Source organism: Vidua macroura, chromosome 2 (assembly GCF_024509145.1).
Source record: "Vidua macroura isolate BioBank_ID:100142 chromosome 2, ASM2450914v1, whole genome shotgun sequence".
Classification (NCBI taxonomy): Eukaryota; Metazoa; Chordata; class Aves; order Passeriformes; family Viduidae; genus Vidua; species Vidua macroura.
This window is the reverse complement of record NC_071572.1, coordinates 95,813,222-95,836,761: the sequence shown is the minus strand read 5'-3', so window position 1 is coordinate 95,836,761 and position 23,540 is coordinate 95,813,222. Positions and strand designations below refer to the sequence as shown.

Sequence of the window (23,540 nt, the reverse complement as noted above, 5' to 3'; positions counted from 1 at the left end):
AGAAGTATTTAATGGGGTAAAGACTTAATGGAACTTCTTGCTGCCTTCTGTCACATTGCAATTCCAGTGGAGCCATTCTAGGTTTGAACACATCGGAGTGTCTGAAACAAAGCTTGGCCAAAATTTTGGCCAAGCTTTACTGAGATTTTAATGGGATCCTCAGTGGAGCATACATCACATACAATTGTGGTTTTTTCTCACAGATGAACATGTGTATTACATATACATGGACACAGGATATATTCAGCATATGAAGAGATTATTCATACTAATACCATTGAATAGTAACATGCACATCCTTCACATTTTTAATACATCTGCTTGTGTTTGTAAGCTTTTCTTTATTACTCATAGTAATGTGAATACTCCAAAGAGTCACTAAAAATGTGACATGTTTAACGTAACCATTCTCATATCAGATTACTCAGTGTTCATTCCCAGCTTCCATAAATTGCAGGTGGTGTGACTGCACATGTACACTTCCTTGTACTGTTTCCACTTTCATGTTTCTCAGCTCAGCCCCTCCAGTGTTGAGTTAAATCAGCATGAAATAAATTCAGCTCAGTACATGCAATCTGGCTCACAGGTGTGAAGTGCTTGTGCAGCAAAAGGGATAATCTCTCAAAGTTACTTGGTATAAGTACTTAACATTTCAAACTGTGCCTCTCTCATATTTTTTCTTTACTCTTTCCTACCCTGAATGTCTTCAACATGGAAACAAGTTGTTCCTCATGCTTTTCCTAGATTTTTTCAGTCATCAGCTAACACAGTCAGCATTTATTTATTTTCATTTTTAAGCAATAATACTGCAGCAACTCTTCCACAACTAAAACATCACATACCCATTGCTCATCTGAACTGCAGGTATGTTCTTTATAGACTAGCTGAAACCGTGTTCCTATGGAATGGACTGCCAGCACGCTTGTCCATGAGAATTACTGCTCAGATCCTCCATGCTAATGACTTCAAAGCTTAAAAGCAAGAAATTATGCCTCTGTCCTCATCCATCCGTTGCCTCCTTTATGTTTTTAATTTCCCTGCCCTCCTCTTTTTTTTATTTGCCCCAGTTGCTTTGCCAAGGAATTGTTTGCAGCAGTTTAACACCTGAGCAATGAAAAAGGCACTGTAGTGAATCTGTCCACTGCAAAACATCAGGAAAAAATGTGTATGATTAATTATATTCTTAATGACTTTTATTTAATTTTTAGTGTTTGGAAATTTAACAGATTATTTTTAGTGATCATCTCTGTGGGCCAACTTCATATCCTGACCCGACTGATCCTGCAACTTGGCCTATAAAGTAGAAATGTTTAGAATACTTTTACATAATTCAGAAAGTGATTTGATTATGGGAAGAGATGGGGAAGTATAGACCTCTTTAGTGTTTTGGTGATGTTTCAGAATGCTAGATAATTTCCATTTTATTAATAAATTAGTTTTGTTTTCTACAAAAATAATTTAATATGTGAAAGAAAGCCAAAAGCAAAACAGCAATGTCTTTAAATATTGTTTCTGCATTTGGTAGTCTATTTAATATACATTTGACATGCATGTCACCAGGGTTTTATGTTTGGGAATTTCCCTTTAACTGTGAAATCTCAAATAAGCTAAAATTAAATCCTATTGGCAAAGGCCACTCTAGATTTAGAACTTTCAAAGTATGTATAGATACTGTAACATATTGTTTGGCACTAAAGACATGCACTAACTTTATTTGCTATAAAAATACTGGGGGTTTGTGCCTGCCTGTATGTTTACATACTTTTTGAGAGAGTGCTTATGTATATAATATATAGAATTACCATCTGTATATTATATTACACATCTGTGTCTGTGTTTGTGAAAATGTGTTAATATGTGCTTATATTTCTATAGCTTAATAGTATGAAAGATAAATATTATCATTATTTTGAATATTATAACCCTGTTTGTGTACAGAGCTTGCTAATATGTGGTATTTAGTTCTTAGTTTGTCCTCACAGTGGTATGATATATTATATGCCTTTTTTCTCCAGTGGTAAAAAGTAACACACCTCAAAGATCTCAAGGAGTATTTACCATATGCACCAATTAAAACTATAATATGAAATTTCAGTTCCTAAAGATGTGTCTCTGGTCAGCTTGACTGAAAGGAAGTTTGAAGCTACATGTGTTTCGCATACAACTTCTGTGGCTACTGCTTCCTTCAGCGATGTCCAAATTGCATTGATTCCTTTGGTTCAGGCTTATGTCTGCTTTATTGATGTGGTAATCTCAGTAAAAGTTGTCTCCGTCTATCCAAGGCAGAGACATCCTACTTCTTGTGCATGTGTCCAGACTTCAAGTTTGTCCACATTTGAAAGGATTCATCAGTTTGGACAAACTACCCTAATGAACATGTGCATGCCTAGCAAAGCAGTTCCTTTGCTGATGTAGTAGAATAATTTCTCAAACAAAATTAAGTATACAAGCAAAGAGACTTTCCTGTTGATGCAATAATACATCATTAAAAGTTCTGCCAGAGTAACTATGTCAGTTGGGAAAAAATTCCCCTGAACCAACGTAGCTTTGCCAGCAAAATTTTAATTGGAGAGCTAGCTTTTAAAACAGCAAGAGAATTAGCAAGTCCCTAAAAAACACTGCTTGCTGATGAGAGACTATGTAGGAGAAATATCACTTTACTTGCCCTGTTCTTAAACTCTTGTCACAGGCATTGACTACCAGTCTCTGTGGGAGACCGTTTGGGCTAGTGCCCTTCAGTCTGTGTCAGAATGGCCACATTACTGTTAAACATGTGCCAAAATATTTGCAGGATCATGTTTCTCATACAGCTTTTCAATAGGAGCAGTATTTTTTAGTTCTGTGATGGTGTTTATAAAAGGTACTGCAGTAAAAACGTAAAAGCAGGCTTATATTAGCTAGCCTTTTTAAAATTTGGGGGTAGATTTTATTCTTCAGTTCTTCAAGGTTGTCAATTCCATTTATTTTGGTTTGGCCACAAAGCAGTACCCTTGTGGCTGTACCCTTTAGGCTTTAGACACGCTCTAGACAGTGGCTAGAGCGACTAAGAGTGCAAATCACTTTTTAAGCATGCTTCTGCAATCCAAAGGTGTGCTGTAATTCCTTGTATGAATCAAGCATCGTTTAATCTATGTCCTTGTCTGAAGTGTTAAATCTTAGCCTGTATGTCATCACTTTGGTGCTTGTACTTTTGCCATTGTTAGGATAGAGAAAAAGCCTAATGCTAATCTGCTGTTAAGTTTGTATGAGGTCTCTCTTGGCAATGGGAGTAAACTCCAGCTGGAGATGCAGAGTAAACAGGTAGAACAGAAAAAGAGAAAAGCTGCTTAGGAAGTTGGTGCAGCTCTCTTCTGCTTACAGGGTCCTGCGTTGGGGACCCTGGCAATGGGCAGGCAGCGTGTGGGTCATTGCCCTGCATTCTGCTGATTTTAAAATAAAAATTACCCATGCCAAATGGTATTTTTAGCCATGGGATTTCTTGGGTGGTGTGGAGGAGAAGCCAAGCCTAGACTGTAAGTTTTTCTTAAAGTCTTAAAGCTGAACCTGTGTCTCGGCTATCCTTTCACATCTATTGTCTGTGTTGTCCTGGGGTCATTTTCTGCAGTTGGGTTTCTCATGACAGGATTTCCACACCACCAAAACTATTTCAGATCATGTTAGGGAGCGACTTTCCCCATTTTCTCTGAATAAATTTTTGGCTATTCAATTTTAGGGCAATATTTTTGATCTGCTTTTTAGGAAAACAGTCCTTTTGTGTGTTTTATGTGCAGCATACAAGGAAGCCAGTAGATGGCAATAGCAGACCAGTGTAGTTAAGCCAACACAAGTTTAACTCTAGGTACGTGGTTTTAAACAGGAAACATCATTTAAGTAATTCTAAATAAGATGAAAGAGGCATTGTTTTAACAAAAAAGAATAAATTATTAAATTCTACACTTGCAGGGGAGTCATCAAGAAAAAGTTAAATTTGCAGTTAGTTCCTAACTCCCCTTGAAGTGGTTGGTACCTGGAAATGTGTTGAACTGCTATTCTGAATTAAGAATTAGAAACTGTCATCAGTATTGGAAATATATGCCACACTCTTATTGAAGCCCAAAATGGCCTTTTCCCTTCATAGAGCAAAAATCTGAAAATCATTGCAACAGTTTTAGAGCAGTTAGAGTGTCTCTGTCAAGATTTTTTCCCCAAAAATTTTATGTAATTCAGCTAAATTATGTTTCCACTGTCTGTTAGTGCAGCACAGAAGGGTTAGGGAAAAGAACACATTTTCTTTGTTCTTATGCACATGATTTTGCTAATGATAAACTAAACTTGAAAGATCTGTATTGCTTAAGTAATATCACCAGCACAATTTCCTGGACACAATGTTAAGTTCATTTCCATTTTGACTTTAATTGGTGCAATTTTAAACCAAATAGTTTTGTACTATTATCTTTTTGAGCATGAGGTGTAAGTTGAAATGATAAACAATGTTATTTATGGCTCTGAGTAGTCCTACTCTCCAAGGTTAACACATTTTTAGAAGTGAATTACCATGATTGATGGGGTATCAAAACCTGATTCTTTTCATCTTTACACATTCCATGATTATGAAGCAGTCTAATTTAAGCCTTGTGTAGTCTGTCTAGCCTGCTCCTTGTGATGGTTGCACTGCATTTAATTTTTTTAAAATTATTATTATTGAACTTCTCCGCTTAATTGCAAAAGATAATATTCTATTACTGGTATGTGCAACTTAAAAGGGCACTACTGCCTTTGGAGGTAACAAGATATTTCAGACTTTTAAATGAATGCATTATGCATTAACTAATGGATTTGCAAACTCCATTTTAGTTTGAATAAATCGGCCTCTAATTTGGCAAGACCAAATCTAGGATTAGTATCTTTTTCTTTTATTTCTTTACTTTTTTTTTTCTTTTTCCTCTGCGGTACATAGCTTTAGGATGTTAGATAAGAGTGAAAGTGAAAACAGTAAATATGCACTAAATAAGGAACATCTTGCTCTGGAGTCTGAATTCTCTAGCCTAATGTCGATCCACTGAGTTGCCCCATTTCTCTCTGCTCAGCTGGACCACGGGTTTACCATCAAGAGATCAGGGTCTTTGGACTACTACCAACAACCAGGAATGTATTGGATAAGGTATGAGATGGTGCAGCGCCAACAGTCAGTGTTTCCATGGCAACGTGCTGGCAGTCTCCATTAACCAGTTCCTTCAGTGGATAAACATGCTTTTTGATTTGTTATCCGGTCCATATGCTGCTTTATCAGTTTCGTTTTAATCTTGATTGAGATGCCACACCCCCTCATTCCCTTTCTTCACCCATCCCGCACACCCACATTGCCAGCTTTTTCTTCATTGCACATGCTCAGTATCGATCTCCCCTATAGTTAAAAGGACAGTGTATATAGAAAATCTACAGATATGCTGAAGTATGCACCCTCCCCCTCCCTTCTGCTTGTTAAGGCATCTGCTTCCCCTGTGCTCCTGTTTCAAAACACACGGAGCAGCAACAGGCTCTCAGCATATATTTTCCTCTTTTTCCATGCAAGATGTGGAGCTATATACTGTCATTTTAAACCCACTAAACACAATCCTTACCTTAGATTGAACAATGCATTTGCATAACGCGGGCATAGAAACTCTCCCAAGTTCACTGAAATACAATGCATTGTATGTGCTGGTAAGCTTGTGTTTCTAACAATGCATTCCTTCTCTTTTCTTTTTAAAACCCTTCTGATAACTATTTATTTTGGTTTGATTTTTTTTTTTATATTGCATGAATCTCTTGAATATATTTTTCTTCATTGTGTAACTGTGCCAGGGTTGTCGTTAGCTGGCTTAAAATGATATGTATGATAAAATGGGGCTCTGGGTGGGAGGGGCTTATTCTGGAGTGGGGGCAAGGAGGGTTCCAGGTCTGACAGCCCACAAGAGGCCCACACACCTCCTCAGTAAATCCAGAGTGCTGGAATTTCCGTCAAGTGGTTACTTGCTGTCTTTTTCCTTATTACTCACAAGACCTGCATTTTGATAGCTGGAGAAATTTTTATAAGTTTACTATAAGGCCTGTGTTTTCTAACACTGCGTTTAAGAACTTGTCTGTGAGTGGTTTGTAAAATCTCAGCAAAGTAACCACCTTAGAAAAACAGCAGAGATGGTCACTGTGAGTGTTTCCAGTAAAGTAAAACTCCCACCCTGGATCATTTCACCAAGTGCATGGATTGGACTGCAGCACGCTTTCCATAAAACCTAACAGTTCCCTGAGTGCACACTGAGGGCGAAGTAGTTTCTGATATGGATGTTCTGGGGAAAGAAAAACAAAACAAACCCAAACCCAAAAATAAGCCTATTTTTCAGGCAAAAAGTTGAAAAGTCAATCCTATTCATGAGTTGAACGCTGGCTAGCAAAAATTGAAAAAGACTCTCACTCTGAGTGCTGGAGTGTGCAGCAGTACCTATAATTCATCTAATTCCACCCTATTGCACTTGTGGTGGTGGCTACAAACCCACTGTGACTGGCTGATCTGTCTTGTCACTTGGCCTCCTTCTTTGTGCTCCTTGGTTTCGGAGAAGGGGGAATGGTACCTGAGTGCCCAGCTTTAGATGACTGTGGTTTTGATAGTATTAGAGGAATTTTCTGCTGAAGAAGGAAAGATGGCGTTTTCTGTCAAGCAGAACTTTGACAAACAGTTGCAAATTTAATGCCTGGTCTGTAAAATGGTGGGGAAGATTACATGAGCTTTATTTATCTTCCTGGAGGTTAATTGCTATCCGTGGTCAGTTTACACTCTTTCTCTGATTTTCTTTTTTTTTTTTTTTTTTTACATTTAAAAAAAAATCAAGCAATGAAAGTCTTTCCATTTGCTATATACAATATTTGGATCTTTTAAAACCCCTACTTCAGGGGGAGCAGATCGCCAGAAACAGGATCCTGTGAGAAAAGTGAACATCTCCTCAGATTGGCCTTGACTCAGTTTAACTGCATAGCCCAGGTTTTGAAACAAGCTATATCCGTTTTGAAGAGGTAGAGGGGAAGGCTCTAAGTCTGCAACTTGGTAAATAAATAAAGCTATTAAAAAAAAAGGTCATTTGACTAAAGCACTAGTAATGGCTGCTATCAGCATGCAAAATGACACATCCCTGAATAATGGGCTGGAGCAGATGGGCGATAATCTCTCTTATTCATACATAAACTGCTCTGTTTTCCAGCTGGGGGCAGTAACAACAATGTTTATAATTAGGGTTTTCTAAACTGTGCACCTAGTGTGGAAAGGCAAACTGGGAGATCAGGGCTCCTAGGCATAGATGCTTAATTAGGAAATCCTCTGTGAGTGGAAGAAGCACTGCTGTGTGTTTGGGCCTCTCTCATCTCCCAGAAACATGCAGCTGTTGTCATGACCAACGTTTTCATCTAAATAAAACCATTTTGATGTAGTAAGTGTTTAGTTTTTAGTAGTGCAGATGCAAAGCATATGAAAAGGTTCATCAATTCATGTCTATAAAACAAATAATTTATCACAGGCACATGAAAATTAATCTGAATTCACAAGTACGGCAAAAAATGAAAACCATGTCTCAAGGAAAATGTAATGCTCCCTTTGTTAGTGTTAAACTACTAATTTCTTCTGCACTCCTCTTTTCATTTTTACCTTTAGTTTCTAGAAGTCTTCTGAAATACTTTCAAAATTGCACTATTTCCTCGTCCAACAATCAGAAAACCTTGTTTTTTCTCTGCCTAAAAGATTTCTGTTTTCAAAGTCCTTCAAAATCCTAATTTTTCTGAGCATGTTCTGCATCTTCTTTTATTCCCTTTCAGTGGGATAATACATGCAGAAGTGACATGATTTTTTTTTAGATACAGCCAGAGTTGTTGTAGCTGGCATGAGCCTGGAAAATCTTTCACAGTTCCTTGAATATGAGGACCTGAGAAGACACAGGGCCCAAATCCGTAAAATCATTTGGACCCCAGACTAATACATGTTTTAAATACATGTTTTAAAAACAATTCACCAAATGTAGTTGGAACATCAGCCCTGCAATCAGAGGTGCAGTAAAAGCCAAAACAGCATCAGTAGGGGACAAGTGTTGGAGGTCCCAGTTTAAACCCTGTAGATTGGGTTGATACAGAATATCAAAGGAGCAACAGAGTGGTTGCATCCAACAGAATATTAGTAGAAAATGTCAGTATGTGTATGTATATTAGTGTAGAATATTACGGTGTGTTATTTTCTATATATCCAAGACACACTAGAAAAGCAAAATGGGCAAAATAAAATCCAGGAAGTGTATGGAAAAGTCATTAATGATCTATCTATATAATGACAATAGTAAGGAAATGAGTTACACTGGATGCTTAACAAAATTATCAATCTAGTCAATACTAAATTCATAAATACTAGATTTTTAAAATACAGTTCTCACTGTCACAGTTAAAAATATATCTAAATAGTTCATTTGAAAACCCATAATTCCATCCTCTGTGTTTAGTTCCTAGTTCACATTACTTTGCATCTGTTGAGTTACTTACACCTGTCCCAAGTGGATACAACACACTTTCAAGTCAAAAGTTGCAGCCAGACATCTTAGTGATGGGACAAGGAAGATGGGAATCAGGCTTGCTATCTGTAAAGTGTCATTTTTAATAACATAAAACCCTCTGTAAACTGAATATTGGTAAATACAGGCAGATACCTAAAATAATTTAAAATATCTTCTCACAATCTTTGAGTAAAAAACCCACAACTGATTTACAAACTATAAATAAAATTCACTCATGCAAACAACTTGGCACTAACGCTCTTCCACATGTAATTGAAACCAGCTGAGGAATCGTGTCTCTAAAAAGGGGGATGTCAAAGAGTAAACACAAACTTAAATACACCAATATGAATTCAACAGTTATGTATATAGAATACTTGTCTTTGTGTTCACTCACCAATACAGCACAAAGCATATATCAAATTGATTTGATTTCCTTTTTTTTATTTTCATTTTAGCTAAATTTCATGCTGGAAGTTACATGGTGTGCTAAAGCATTGGGCTTTTGTATTTGGAGGTCTGGGTTCAAATCCACTCGATTAATTTGTCCCCTCGATGTGGTCATTTGCACGTCTCCAAATCACCATGTAACTTGACTTAGTTATACCTTGTGCCTGAGGGACTAAAAATACCATGAGTGTCTTGCTCCTGGACTGAGGTGCATTGCTAAGTTTGAAATACTCTCAAAAAAGTGTCTTGATTCATGAATCAATCACACTTTATATATATATATATATAAAAAAATATATGTAGTGTATATATAATATATATATATATATAACCTGAGAAACCCATGGAAAAGAAATTTTTAAAAAGATGAGACTGAAGGGCTGCCTGCCTTGTGCTACAAGCAATATTTAATGGTAATTTTTACAGCAAGGAAACCTGTCAATGTATAAAGGTCACTAGGCAGAAGTTTAAGGAAATCAGATAAACTTATCTAGGTGTGAGCATTTAAATGTGTGTATAAAACTGTGAATATAAAAGAATGTACTGGAAGAAAAAATACCAGTGTTTCAATACGTAGATTCATCTAATTCCACATGCTAAACAAAGCTTCATGAAAATTGCTAACAAATTGCAAGTGTGCTCCTGCAGAATAAAAGCGAGCGAAGGGAAGGGTTTCTTAGATTAATGCATGAACAGCTGCAGCCCCAGTTTAGTCTCCTGGCTGGTATGAATAATGTATGGACTAAGAGGCAAAATGCACATTAATGTTCTTTTATTAATGAAACTAATATATATCTATATTTGGTGGTCAGCAGTAAATTAAGACAAGTGAGAAGAATAACAGTCACTGCTCACTTCCATAAAATTCAGTTACTTTAATCCAGTAATTACTGACCTGGCAGAAAATATCAGCCCGCAGCTGAAATAAGGCTCTTCCCATTGCAAATCCACCATGTATATCAAAATGGTTGTAGTTTTTGAAAATCTGTTCATAAATACACAGTACAGTGTTTTCCAAGATAAAAAATAGATTTGCATCGCTCATGAGTCCTGTAACTTCAAGTTAGTAGAAATCAGGATGAAGACACTCTTTAAGGTAAAATCCTGGAAAAATGCTAACTACACCTTAATATGTCAATGACAGAAACAATGATTTTAAAATAATGCTCTGTTACTACAAATTAAATACCTTTCCAAAAATGGCTTGGTAACCACTTGGTACTGGGTGTCAGGATTACTAAATGTTGATGCAAAATACATTAGTTCTTAATTAAGTCCTTCAGACCCATCCTCACCAAATTATTAGAGGCAACCCACTTATCTTCTGCTGGATAAGAAGCTCTACATTTTCTCATATGGATTGCAGGAGGGCAGCTGCATATCTTAAATATGAATGCTATCTTTACATTTTTGTTCCCATTACTCTCATATAGTTTTCAAAAGCTCTCAGTCTCTAACCTAGAGCTGGGGAAAATAAAATGTCAAAATGTGATAATGAAAATCTGGGATTTGCAGCCCTGTGAAGCATAACTGTACTTCAGATCCTCCTATTATTTATCGAAAGAATTGCTTGAAGTAGAAATGCCCTGGAAATCCATAATGGACTGGTTCATGCACCGGCAAACCACCCAGATGAACAGCAGGTGAAAGAACGCATCTGTTAAACCAAGGCAATGTGTATAAGAGGCCTTTGTTATAAAAACATCAATAATGATGAAAAATCTGATTTTTGGAATATGTCCATGTGCATAAGTACAGTAGGTGAAAATCACACTTACAAAACACACACAGTTAATACTCATATGTATCTATCTTACCATCTTCTCTGTGTTCCAAAGGATGAATCTATCATATTTTGAAATTCTTTCGAGGTAAAAAGTAAACGCGACATCATTAAATGAAAAATAGCATTTTTGCAGAATGCAGAGCCACAATGACATCAGCAGGGTATTAGACACTGGAAGTGTCAAATGTCATTGGAACATTGGGCAAAAAAAGCCTTTTCTTGCAAGTTCTATAGGGCCTGAGCACTCTGTAGCCAGAAGTAACCCATTTCATAGTTTTGACATGGTAAACACCAAACATTAGAATATGACCTGTGTATTTTTGCTCTCACTAGATAAACACTGACCTCTTTGACTCTCTGTGGTTTTGTAACTTTTTATTCTATAAGCTCTTTGGGTGAGAAAGGCTCTGGATGTCTCTCAGCCCAGGAGAGAAAGCACAATAATGCCCAGGACTCTAGAAATATGTCCTTACAAAGACTGATTAGATCAAATACAGGGCAAACACTGGATAAAAATGTAAAGAAAGTAACAAAATATCTCAGAAAGTTTCTGAAGGGTTAGGAAGCCAGAAATATTTGGCCCTACAAACTACAGCAGCATAAGGTGCTAGTTTAGATGAGACCGTCATGGGGTTTTTGTTTAATCTCTTTCATTATTGAGGGAGTGCTTTTTATGTATATTTAAACACATAGATTTAAAGAAGAGTCTCTAAAGCTTTCCCAACAATCATAGAAATATAATATCTTAGGGTTTATTTTTACAGACATTTTTGAAAAGATGTTCTGGTACCTACTTATCTTTGTTCTTTATAAAAAGCAATATCCTAAAACCCCAATTTTCTTATACATTCCCTTATGTGTCAGTTATCTAAATTTAAATACCTTCAGATTTTACATATACATTCGCCATTCCCATATAGTAGGTTTTAAAAATAAATTCTCAATTTAATGCAAGTATTTTTATGTATTCAACAAGAAATGTTTAAATTTCTCAGGGGAGAGTATCTGTTTCCACAGGATGATGTGATGCGGTTTAAACTTTAAATAAATGCTTATTTCCTATAAGCATAAAAAATAGCCTTTAAATGGAAATCTGTATTTTATAGAGTGGTAATATATGCCATTCTTTTCAATTTTCACACAAAATTACATACTGTAAGCAGTATATTCACTGTGTGTAAAAGATCTAGGTATTCTGTTTCACATTAAAAATAATCAAAAACTGAATTGGTTCAAGACTAAGAAACATAGAAGGCATTGAAAATACTAATTAGAGCTCTTAACCAAAAAATAGCAGTAAACAAAAAAAATTGGCAGATGCAAAGTGTTGGATTTTGTAGCAATTATTTTTTTTAAATATAGGGATGAACTTATCAAAGTGGATAAGAAGCACTACTTAACCCTTTTAAAGTAGTGCTATATGGTTTCTAGACACAAAAATAATCGTTCAGCAATATAGCCTAACTAAATCCATTTGCTGTAGTAGTTCTGTACTCCTGTCCATTTTTCTGTCTTTGTTACATCATTATTGAATGCTGGTTGCATTATTTGAAAGCATGGATTGCTACAATGCTATTCTGCACCAGTATGATGGATTTAGTTTCATTTTAGTCTCAAAAATATGTTGACTATAATTGCATCTCTGCTCTCCTATGAGGCTCACACTGTAACTTGTAAATTTTCTAGAGAAATCAGTCATGCATATCTTAAGAGAACGCCATAAATCCTTTGAAGCAGAATAACCTTTTGTCTGCATTCCTTTAAATAGACCTTTTCATTATAGGGACAAATTTTACAAGCCTTATGAGTGAAACCTATTTAGTTCTCAAAGTTATCTTTGCTTCCAGTGCCATGATCAGATACTTGGTTGCATTTTATATGTCATCTTACTGGTCACCTGCCTTTTCCCATTTTGCTTTTTCCAAAACAGTCATGGGTTGGGATTTAAGGGGGCAGCCCTGCTTCAGAAGCAGCTAACCATGTGTCAAAGTGCTCTTGCTGAATCAAGGCCATCCTGTTGAACTTATAATATTACAGTGATTTCAGGGACTGCAGTCTAAGATCTCATAATCAAGAAGACAGCAAAACCCAGTCCTGTGCTTGGAACTGATAGTCAGACTAGGGTTACCCTTACTTGGGTTGAAGTTTCACCTCGTAAATGTGCCAGAAGAGCAGAAGAAAGAATGTGGCTAGAAGTTGCAACCATCTTATTGAGAATTGCATTCTCAATAATGGCAGAACGATCAAAAATTAATGCCCATCAAGTAAATATTGCTCTTTCCCATTCCTAGATACCTTAGCTAGGCATGGATAAAATTAGCAGAGTATTGAATTCAGTAGACCTTGGTTAACAGGAAGAGACAGTGTGGTCAGGCTAAACAGGTCTTTCCGTCAGAGCTCTTCAGCGTTCTCCCTAAGAACATCCATTGAGCGGCATGATGTGTCAAGGAGCTGGGCTAGCTCCCTTCGGTGTTTGTTTTTCTCTCTTGTCTGACAACTTCATCACAATCCATCTTTGTTAGCTGATTGCACTGACTTGAACATGGGTGAGTGTGTATCAGCCTTCATTAGGTCAAATCAAAGACAAGTGTGCATCTCTGCCTTGCCTGTAGAAACAGATTTATACTTTGAGAAGGATGGGGGGAAGGTCACTTGGTATTTGGCTTGAAATTTGATCCTGTTAAAGGATGAAATTAATAACATCCAGAAGTAGAACATATGGCATCCATATATATGGCACTGTATCTGCTTGATGATGTCACGCTACCTCTTAAGGTTTGGGAAATGCACTTTTTAAAGCGTTTAGCTATGTTGTGGGCTCAACCTTTCAGACCTGACTGAGACAGAGCAGGCTTAATTTGGTCTGAACATTTATTATCCCTGGTATTCACAGGCCACATAAAACCTCATGGTTTTCATTATCTTTGCATTTCACACACAGCCTAATTTCATTTATTCTTATTTTATGCCCCTGCCAGACCACCGCTCTTGATAAGGAGAGGCAGGTTTTCCGACGAAGACGCAACCAGGATGTGAGGGGACGTTATAAGGCTCAGCAAGCTCCACCCGAACTCAACTCCGAATCGGAAGACTATTCACCAAGTTCCTCCGAGACTGTTCGCTCACCTAACTCACCCTTTTAATAAAACACTTTTTCTCAAAAGCCTTGGCTTTAACCCTTTGAAACCCTGAAACTGCTTCAGGCCTGTGTGGAGTGAATACAGCTGATCTCTCCAGCAATAAAAGCTGGGATGGTGGAACACAAAAGGGTGCTCATAGAATCTTTGTAAGAATAATTTCCTAATTGATTGAAATACTTGTTCTCTGTTTAGATTGCAACTTGCTGCTAATAAGATCCTCAAAGGGTTAAGGCTATTTTGCTTTTTTATTTAAAGATAGAAGCAGTGAATGTTTTCATCAGTGGAGCTAGGAACTCAAGTATGTAATTTTAGCACATGTTAACCCTCTGAGTAAATGATCACCTTAAATCTTGACGACCCATATTAGGGTTTTATTCTGGCTTTTTTGCTTTTATACGCACATATCTTTTATAGTATCCTGAAGTTCCTTGCCTGTTTCTGGCCAAAAATATATCAAATGTACTATTGCTTAGGAATAATAAATATAGGCTTAAAAATGAAAATAAAATTAAACAAATGGTATCTTCTGCAGCAGCTCATTCCAAACCTGCATCGTATTTCCACACGGAGTGACTGTTACTGGAGGATATGATGCAGAGCTAAATGGGAAATTCAGTTTAGGTCATTCTCATGGTTTACAGAAGATGACGTGATGATGGCCACAAAAGATTGCTTCCATATAGTTTGCTGCTAATGATAATGTCAAGTTTTGGGAAATTGCTTGAGGACATATTCTGCCATGTAATAGTATGTAATGATCTAGTTGAGAAGTTCCTGGTTCCTTCCCATCACATTCAGGAATGTACAGGCATCCTCTCAGTATGATCTGGTTATTCTGGCAGAGCCATTTAAAAAGATTAACACTGATGAGCATTACCCTTTAAATAGCTAGAGTACTTCTAAATCGGGGAAAATACAAGTCATTTATTATATATGTAAAGCCTAAACAGGATGAGCAGAAGTTTTGTCTTTAGAATGGAGAAACGAAAAGTGATTCACCAGTTTTATTTGTAATATTTAATAAAATGGGCATTTACACAGAGTATATATATATATTACTGGTTTGTTAAAACCTCAAGAAAACATTATAGCTTTTTATTTGACAATTATCATAAAGATGGCTTCCACAGAAATATTACAGTATGTAGACTTCAGATATGATAATATGAAAAAAAAATATGGCTCAGAATTTCACTTGAATGAAAGAAACAACTTTCAAAATCATGTTCTAAAATAAAAAACATTGTGAAATTTATAGTTTCTCTTATTGCTCACATAAAATGGAAGTTTTCTCCTCTAAAGTTAAAGTTTTCTCACAGTGTTTTTTAAAAGTCACATGTGGTTTCCTCTCTCTCTCTCTCTCTCTCTCTCTTTCTCTCTCTCTCCCCCCATCCTTGCCCTTTATCCTGCCTGTAATCTTTCTTCCTTCGTTTTTTTTCCTGGTATACAGCCAGAAGTATCAATATACTACCCAAAATGACATGCAGATATTCTCAGCTTTCCGGGAAGTATAAATAAATTTTCAGGAACAGGGCAAGTTGCCCACAGTATCATTCCCATTCTGAGTGGTGTTTGTTCACGGAACTGTCCGTATGAGCAGCTGTGGCAGCCAATGTACACCTGCAGTCGGTGGGGGCTAGCGTAAAGCTCTTTGCACTTCTAGGTGGAAGTATCAGTTGAACTGTAGTTCAAGAAACATTGGAATTCTGTTCTCCATCCTACAAAGTGCATCTTTCATTGCCTCAGACATGAAAATTTATATATTGAAAGCTCTGACGACTTTAAGCACAGGAATTTAATCTTGTGGATCTTCACACAAGTGGTATAAGTATTTAATATTTTTTTTTTTTTTTTAATCCATATGATGTTGATGATCTAGAAGTGAGATATTTAGTAGAAACTAGTTCTCCAGGCTTCCTGGGTAATACACAGAGATGAGCATTCCAGGTTTGATTCATCTCACCTGACGTGGGCACACATTTTAGACAGGACTCATGTTTTGATTAACCTATTGGTCTCACTCCATCAACTGTAGAAGGAACTGCTGGTAGAAGCTTACATCAGACACCAACTTCAGATTTTGAGTTTACTAGAAAGTCATCTAAGCCATCAGGAGACTGATCTCTGAATGCATGTCCATGGGCAGAAGGCCTGTGTATGGCCTCAGTTACTCCGTCTGGAACCTGAGTAACAACATTTTAAAGCAAGTGAAGCAAATAAGAGAGCTGCACTGGGGTAGGAGGTGAGGGGACAAAGGAACTACCATACAAATGTTCTCAGATTTTAGGTTTGGGAAATGGTTGATCTGTGTGTCAGATCCTTCACTATAGCCATCCAACCTTCAACTCATTGTGGAGAGAAGATGCTCAGTAGATAGGGAACAACCACTGTCATCTTAACGGTTGTACATTAATAACTTTTGGATGGGACAAGGATTTTTTTTTTTTCCATAGGATCAAAACCTCAGTCAAGATAAAGCCTTTCTTGCCACTTACCTACCCTAATTTACAGTAGGTCAGAATCTGGCACAAGTTTGACCAGCACTGACCTTCCCACATTTTATCAGCCTTCCCTTTAGAAGAGATACAGCTCAGCTATGTAAATGTAAGACATACATGTGGTAATAAAAAAGTGTCCATTAATACCACATGCTCCTTGACTATTGTGAAAATTTGGCAGTCCTAAAGCAAAGGCCAATGTTCATTCCTCTTAATTAGAGAGGGAAGTCAGAAAAAAAAAATATGTTTCACCTTATGCATGAGAAATATTATTCAAAAACCCATCTGGGATTTTCCTATCACATTTTCTTTGCTTTGGAATACAGGGTTATCATTAAAATAAGATGTTTGGCTCCTTCATCTTAGACCATCTTGTATTACTTAAAATGTATGTAAAAATAATCCTAGATCCTGAAAATCCTACCCATCCCCAACATCTTATGTTTCTGATTGTTGGTTTATGTTTTATGAACATAACCATAAAATATTTCTTTAAGTTATTTTTAGGTTTGTGAGAGACTGGGTTTCAAATTGCTGATATCCTATTTTAGGTTTCAAGGAAAGGTATCTTAATATTTGAACTGTTTCAAAAGAGTTTCCAATGATGATTTAAAATATATCCATGATGATTTAAAATATATCCATATACCCATAGATATATATTTTAATATATCCATATATATGTATATATATATTTATGGTTTCATGGAAGTTATAATGGTTTAGGCTTGTTTGGCAGTGACTGCCATTTTCTTTAGTCTAACCTCTGAATTCTTGGGGGTAAGTGAAGACAGAATATGTGGCCCTATAAATATTTGAAACACCAATGAAAAAAAGAAATCAAGCATAGTAGACTATTTCTAATGTGAAAATCTGGGAGAGCACACCGTGGTCATTTTACTGTAGTACAGACCAGTCCTTCTGACTTCTTTCATTTCCCTTTTGAATCGTTGGCTGGTATTGCTGCTAAATGTGACAACAATTGTTTTAGTTAGCAGAGATGGATGGCAGTTGTGGTAGGCACCATCTATCACCAAGAAGATGGAGATGAGCACTACTGAAGGGTGATTCAGGTCATCTAATATTTGGTCTCTGGAGATGCCTGACAGCCTGATCTTAGTACTAGCAGGAAAGAGGAACAGGGTCACTTCCAGCTTAATTCCTCTCAATTAAATATAAGCGAGGATAACGTGGACTCTAACCTAAGTGGGATATTCTAGTGAGCTTACATGCAGTAAGCAAACTTTGATGTGAAAATGAAAACTGGATAGCACAGGATTAGCTAAAAGGTAGTGAGCTGGGAATTGTCTCATCTAGAGATATCTGTCTAAGAGTTAAAAATCTAATGTAGGGCAATAATCTAAGCTTCCTATATAGGTGCTAGAGACTGGTTTCTCTAACAGATAATTAAAATTCTAGGATGGATTAATCACTCATGAGATGAGGTGCCTAGCCCAAATATATTTAGAACATGATTTATTAAGTGATGACATATAAATAAGTATTTCTGTAAGTTATAATTTTCACAGCATTAATGTACAAAAAATCCAGAATACTATGGTTCTACTCAGAGGGTTAACAGAAAAGCACTAGGCATGCTGATTACATTGGTGTATCCAAACTGCTTTGCTTTTTTAGCCAGTGTTTGCTGATTTTTTCAGAAAATTCTTGAAAAAAATCAAGTTTGAAATAATTTAAGTGTTGTTGTTTAAGGAATTTCTATAACCAAATTAATCTTATTTTTAGCTCAAGTTATCACAGGAATAATATGTATCATTGATGCAGTGTAAGTCTGTAGTTACCAATTTTATTAATTCCACAAGTGATTCCAGAAATCTCTCTTTTTTTAAGTACTTATTATAGAGCTTACAATGGTGGCATAGGTGACTGAGACTGTCTTTCTTATTGGTAAACAAACAATATTGTAATTTCAAGAAAGTCCTAAGAATCAGCTTTTCAGTTTGGTAGTGTACTAGTTAGGGGAAAGCTATCTCATTACATGCATTGTGTAAATCATCTTTGTAGATGAAGATTGTTCATATTAATGAACACATTCTTTTTTCCTTGACATTGTAGCAAAAACTGTTTACTTGTTAATGAACAACCAATACATTAATTTGCTTCAGACTGTTAGAGGGGAAAGTGAGATTCCAGTCATTGACAATGTTATTGCTTTACAGTAGCCCTCATCTAATTTAAATGTGGTGCATACTACAATAAGCAAAGCCAAACCTGTGAATAAACTCCTGAAAAAGCCTGGTGGGTCTTTATTCAGTTGGGTGCTCTCATACAGTAGCATGTGACAGCAGGAAGGCTTTCAAGATTTGTTGAAATGAAAGCGATATATCCACAAATAAGAGCTAAATTGCAATCCTTTCCCTATGGGGCATATATGTTTGAAAAGAAAAAATAAAGAAAAGAAAAGAAAAATTGGCTCAGAGGTTTGCAGTGGTACTATATTACCACAGGGCAAGTACATTAAATCATTGTTATTTGCTAGCCTGGGGTATATGTTGGAAAATGGCATCTTTTTTATTTAGTTTAGATTGTGGGCAGGGAGAGCTTTCCTAATATTATTGCAGTGCCTGCTAGTGCTGCCATGGTTAAGGCTGTGTTAGTATTTCCATTATAAACTCTTAGTCTCAAAGGTTTTTAATTTGATTGTAAAAATTTGCTTCAGGCCATAACTTGGCATACAATTTTTCAGCTCAGAGCGGTTCTTTTCCTAAAATATGAGAGAAATCAGCTTGACCTCTTCAACATTTATTTTCTAAGTGTACACAAACATTTGTAGACACAAAGGCAATTTTTATGCAGCTCATTTGAGATGTGTCACGTTCTTAAGCATATCTCACAGGTCTTAACTACAAAGGTGACAGCTCAGAACTTTTGGGCATTTTGAAAACCAGGAGGAAAACTCAGTGATCAAGAGCAAAAATGTTCCACATGTGGAAGAGTTTTATTTTGACGTGACAAGCATTTAAAGTTTGCACAGTAACGGGTATGTATACGCCCTGCTGAGTGCTCATGTAATTCCTAAACCCATTAGTTTAAGTCATTCCATGTAGAAAACGCTAAATATGAATGTGCTGAATTTCCCTGTAAGACTGGGAGAAGAAGCAGTTTTTTCTTGTGTTTTATAGTAGCACCATGGACAAAGCTGACAATACACCAGTGAAAGGGGTCTGGGAAGAGAAGAATCAAAAGGACATGTTTTCTCTTAAGGGGAAAGAAAATTGTCTGAATAAGACAGAGTTGAAAGCTCACACTGAATAAGATAGGTATGGAATGCAATTTAAAAAGCATAAGTGTGGAACCATTTGAAAATTATAAAAGTGCAAGGGAGCCATGCAGTGTAGTGAATCGATGCGTGGAACCAATCACCTACTAATCTGGAGCAAATTTACAGCTACAAACAGGCATAATTAATACACAAATCAAACACACCCAACAGCAGATGGAATTGAAATCCTAGTCCTTTTAGCAAACATAATGCAAACCTTTTCCTCATATATTCACTAAATGAGACCGTGTGTAGCTGTTTGAAGTAGTGTTGCATACAGGCTAGTGGGGAAATTAGGTGTTTAAAAAATGGCTGCAAATTAATTGTTTTTAATAGCAATTTTACCTCACTGGGTCCTTTTAGGAAATGACAGCTTTTAAAAAGTGATGTCTATGCATTTTGTATTTGTGTGCATATATACTTGGATAGCCCATGCCAAACGGCTTCAGTAAAAATTGAGTTGCTATATTGAGGTTTCATGTTGCCTGAAGTTTTCTGCAACAGGGGCCAAAGGAAGGGACACAACCCTCCATGAAATAAAGAATTTGTGGATTGATCCACCTGTAATGGAGATGTCTTCCTAATCTTTGTCTTAGTGATCAACTTGAGTGATAAACCACAGTGCTCAGTCATGTCCAGAAGTATTCTCCCTACCTAAGTGGGTGGGAAGGGGACATTGGATAGAGCTTGGCATCCATTTTCTTGGCACCCGCCTACGGTGCTGCACGTTTTGTCAAGCCATGCGTAAATATCAGGTTGGAAAAATAATTGAAAAATAATTGTTTGCACCAAATGATAGAGCCAGAAAAAGCACATCGATAGTGATTAGCCATGTCAAGGGTAGACTGACATTTGGAACATGGTTTCAAACCAACTGATCAGTCAGATTTTTGAGAATTTTTCCAGTAGAACCATTGGAACTGAGAAACTCCAAATGATTGTTACTACTTCAAATGGTGTGCTACTTGATCTGTTCATGAAAAACTTTCTTCTTGAAGTGTTTCTGATACATCCTCATATGTGTTTCCTGATGTAGGAAGACTCTGGACTCAAAAAGCCAGAAGACAGCTTTATTTCTATGTGTCTAACAGATTTTAATGCTAGTGATGAGTTATTCATACATATAGAATTTTAGGTGTCTTGAAAAAAAAAGCAGTGATGAAAAAGAAGCTTAGCTTACTTGTCTAGAAATACTCTCAGGAAGAGCTGACATTAATACCATGACTGTTGCTGCTGCTGCTATTACTATTCTACTACCACCACCATTGCCCTTCAGAGGTAATTGCTTTATTTGACCTGTGCATCTCCATTAGATGCTTGGAATGCTTCGAACCTGCCAGTAAGACCAGCAAAGTCTGACATGAGTAAGAGCATCCATAATTTTTTTTTTCTTTTCAAACAGAATGCCCCAGCTATCAAAGCTGGGTTCCATCATATGCTGAGGGTTTGAGAATTAGAAAGAGAGGTATTGGTAAATTGAAGGAGAGGATTTTTTGTAAAGTGTAAATACAATGTCCAAGGGAATTCCTGGTGCTGTATCTCACAAAAGGGAGTGATAGATTTTTTTTTTTCTTCAGCAAATTCAAGCACGTAGGAAAATGCAAATAAGCCCTTGAGATATGAACTTCTGATAATTTGGTGTTTATTGTCAATCTTAACAAAGTGTAATCTTTGTGACATTCTTCATGGTAATAGGGAGATGAATTTAAGGTAATGTTAGATCTTGGCAACTTCTGCCATTGCCAGTTAAGGGGTGGGTGGGCACTATCAAATTGACTGACTGATACTAAAACAAGCAGTTCTGAAGGGGCATTTCCAGAGAGTTGATGTGAAAAAAAAGGGAGGAGGGGTATTCTTGACTGTTTCCCAAAGGCCAGTTTATCACTTGCCATTTGTGCTGATCTTTAGTGTCTTGTCTGAGGGGAAAAAAAATTGCTCAAATTGGTCCAAGGTTAAAGACATAGCCACTATAACTTTTTAAAATTTTATTTTATTAAGGAATTAATAATAAGATTTTATATTCTGCCTGAAAGGAAATTGTTAAAGGATTACTGGAGTGTGAAATTAAATAGCACTTTTCTCATGCCTGCTAAAAAGCCGTCTAAGGAAGTGGTGGCCTTCAAACAAGTTTCTAAGTTATTTAAATTTAGAAAAAAATTTAAGATTTTTTTAAAACTCAGAAATTGCTATGTATTTGATTGGTATAAAATAATCTTTAATTTTCAAGGTACTAATTAAATAAGTTCTATATGCTACACATTCCTGCAAAAATAAGGAGGAAAGACAAATTTTTCAAAATGTGAGTGAATAGAAATTACCTCTGATATTATTACCTTAATTTATGAGGTAAATTTTTAAGTTGCTGCTTACTCTTACATAAAATATTTGCTCTAATTAGGTAATAAAAGAATAGAAAAGGTAAAATCGCTTAATACTTCAGCTCTACCCTCAGCTTCTAATGAGTTCATGTTTCTTAAGCAGAGAATCATTACAATATATTTCAATTCAGTCATCACAAGCAAGCCACCAAGGAGTTAGATCCAGCTGCATTCCTGAAAAGCTGTGCACAACCTTTAAAAATTAGTCATGCAGCCACATACTAGCTTTTCCACATAAACCTCTGTACTACAGTGAGTCTTGAAGAACATGATAATAAAAAAAGGATGTAACTATTCAGAAAATTCTCACTTCATGTGTTAATATCCCAGCACAGGAGGTTAGTTTGGATAAAGGTATGGAAATCGAATACTGTCCAGTTGTGGATGGATAGGCTTTGTATCTAGTGCCCTTCAACACTATACATACCAACTCTCATGAGAAATCTTAATGGTATTTAACAGTGGAAGCCTACTAAATCCCACTAATGATTGGAAGTTTGATTGTAAATGGCTGGATTTTAGGGATTAGCTGGTGAATTAAGAAATAAAGGACCACAGAATAATGCATTGCATAGTGCTCTTTCATTTGTTCATTTGTTCTGACAATTGATTTAATTTTCATTTTGTACTTTCACTATCAGCAAATGTGCTGATAATGTTTAAAAATTACGAGTAATAAAAATTACAAGATCCCACTAGAGGTCTCTGATTATTTTTGATGAAAGGCAGGAAAAGTGCTATTTTATCTGTGTTGATTAAAACATGTATTTAACCCTACTTCATTTACAAGCTAATAGTTGCAATTTAACCACTGGTTCATGGAATGATTCTTGATGCAGGATATAGCTGCAGAACTAAAGAGTCTGTTATATGTCTGTCTGTCTGTCTAGAATATTGATTTTTTTTTTTCCCCCCCACAGGGATTATTAATTGACAACTGGGTTATAGGCATGTGGTACTTTCCCTTTTGGATTTTGTCATCCCAAAGAATTTGTCCTCCATTTTATTGGCAGCACAAGATTTTGGCATGCCAAAATGATGGCTAATGATTTGTGAACATAATAATCCTTCACGAACCATCACTGTCAACCCTTTCCTCCTCTGCTCCTGTCCACACACCTCCAACCTGTCCAGGCCACTCATTTCTTTCTCCTTTCCTACACTTCACTTCTCTTGTGTGGTGCAAATATTGTACATCTGTGTGTAAAACAGAGCAGGGAAACTGCTCCAGGGGAATAAAAAAGCTTTACTCTGCTTTAATTACCTGGTTCTGTTCATTGTTCCCATGCACCAGGGAATGCAAGGAAATGGGGTATAAAGAAACTGTCTGCTGCAGTGGGAAGATGGGACTGCTTTCAACAGCTGTGGTGGCTTAAATAGTAAATGACAGTAAGGGGTAAGGGCTGAAAAGTGTGTGTTGTTTCTTTAGGGATTAAGTTCTACACTGTTGTTCTTTATAGTTGGA

At 36.5% G+C, this 23,540-nt stretch overlaps 1 protein-coding gene across 3 annotated transcripts in view; it reads left to right on the top strand.

The window, feature by feature from the left end:
* The window catches only part of DCLK1 (doublecortin like kinase 1), a 237,517-nt gene extending 214,182 nt beyond the window's left edge, over window positions 1–23,335 (top strand). For 2 of the 3 annotated variants that reach the window (XM_053970076.1, XM_053970078.1), the window contains one exon: window positions 13,755–23,335. In XM_053970076.1, coding sequence (XP_053826051.1) covers window positions 13,755–13,919 — 165 coding nt within the window. In that variant the 3' untranslated portion in view covers window positions 13,920–23,335. Of the gene's footprint in view, window positions 1–5,066; window positions 5,141–13,754 lie in introns of all 3 variants that reach the window. The other variant, XM_053970077.1, reaches the window with a different exon arrangement.
* The last annotated feature ends 205 nt before the right edge of the window (window positions 23,336–23,540 follow it).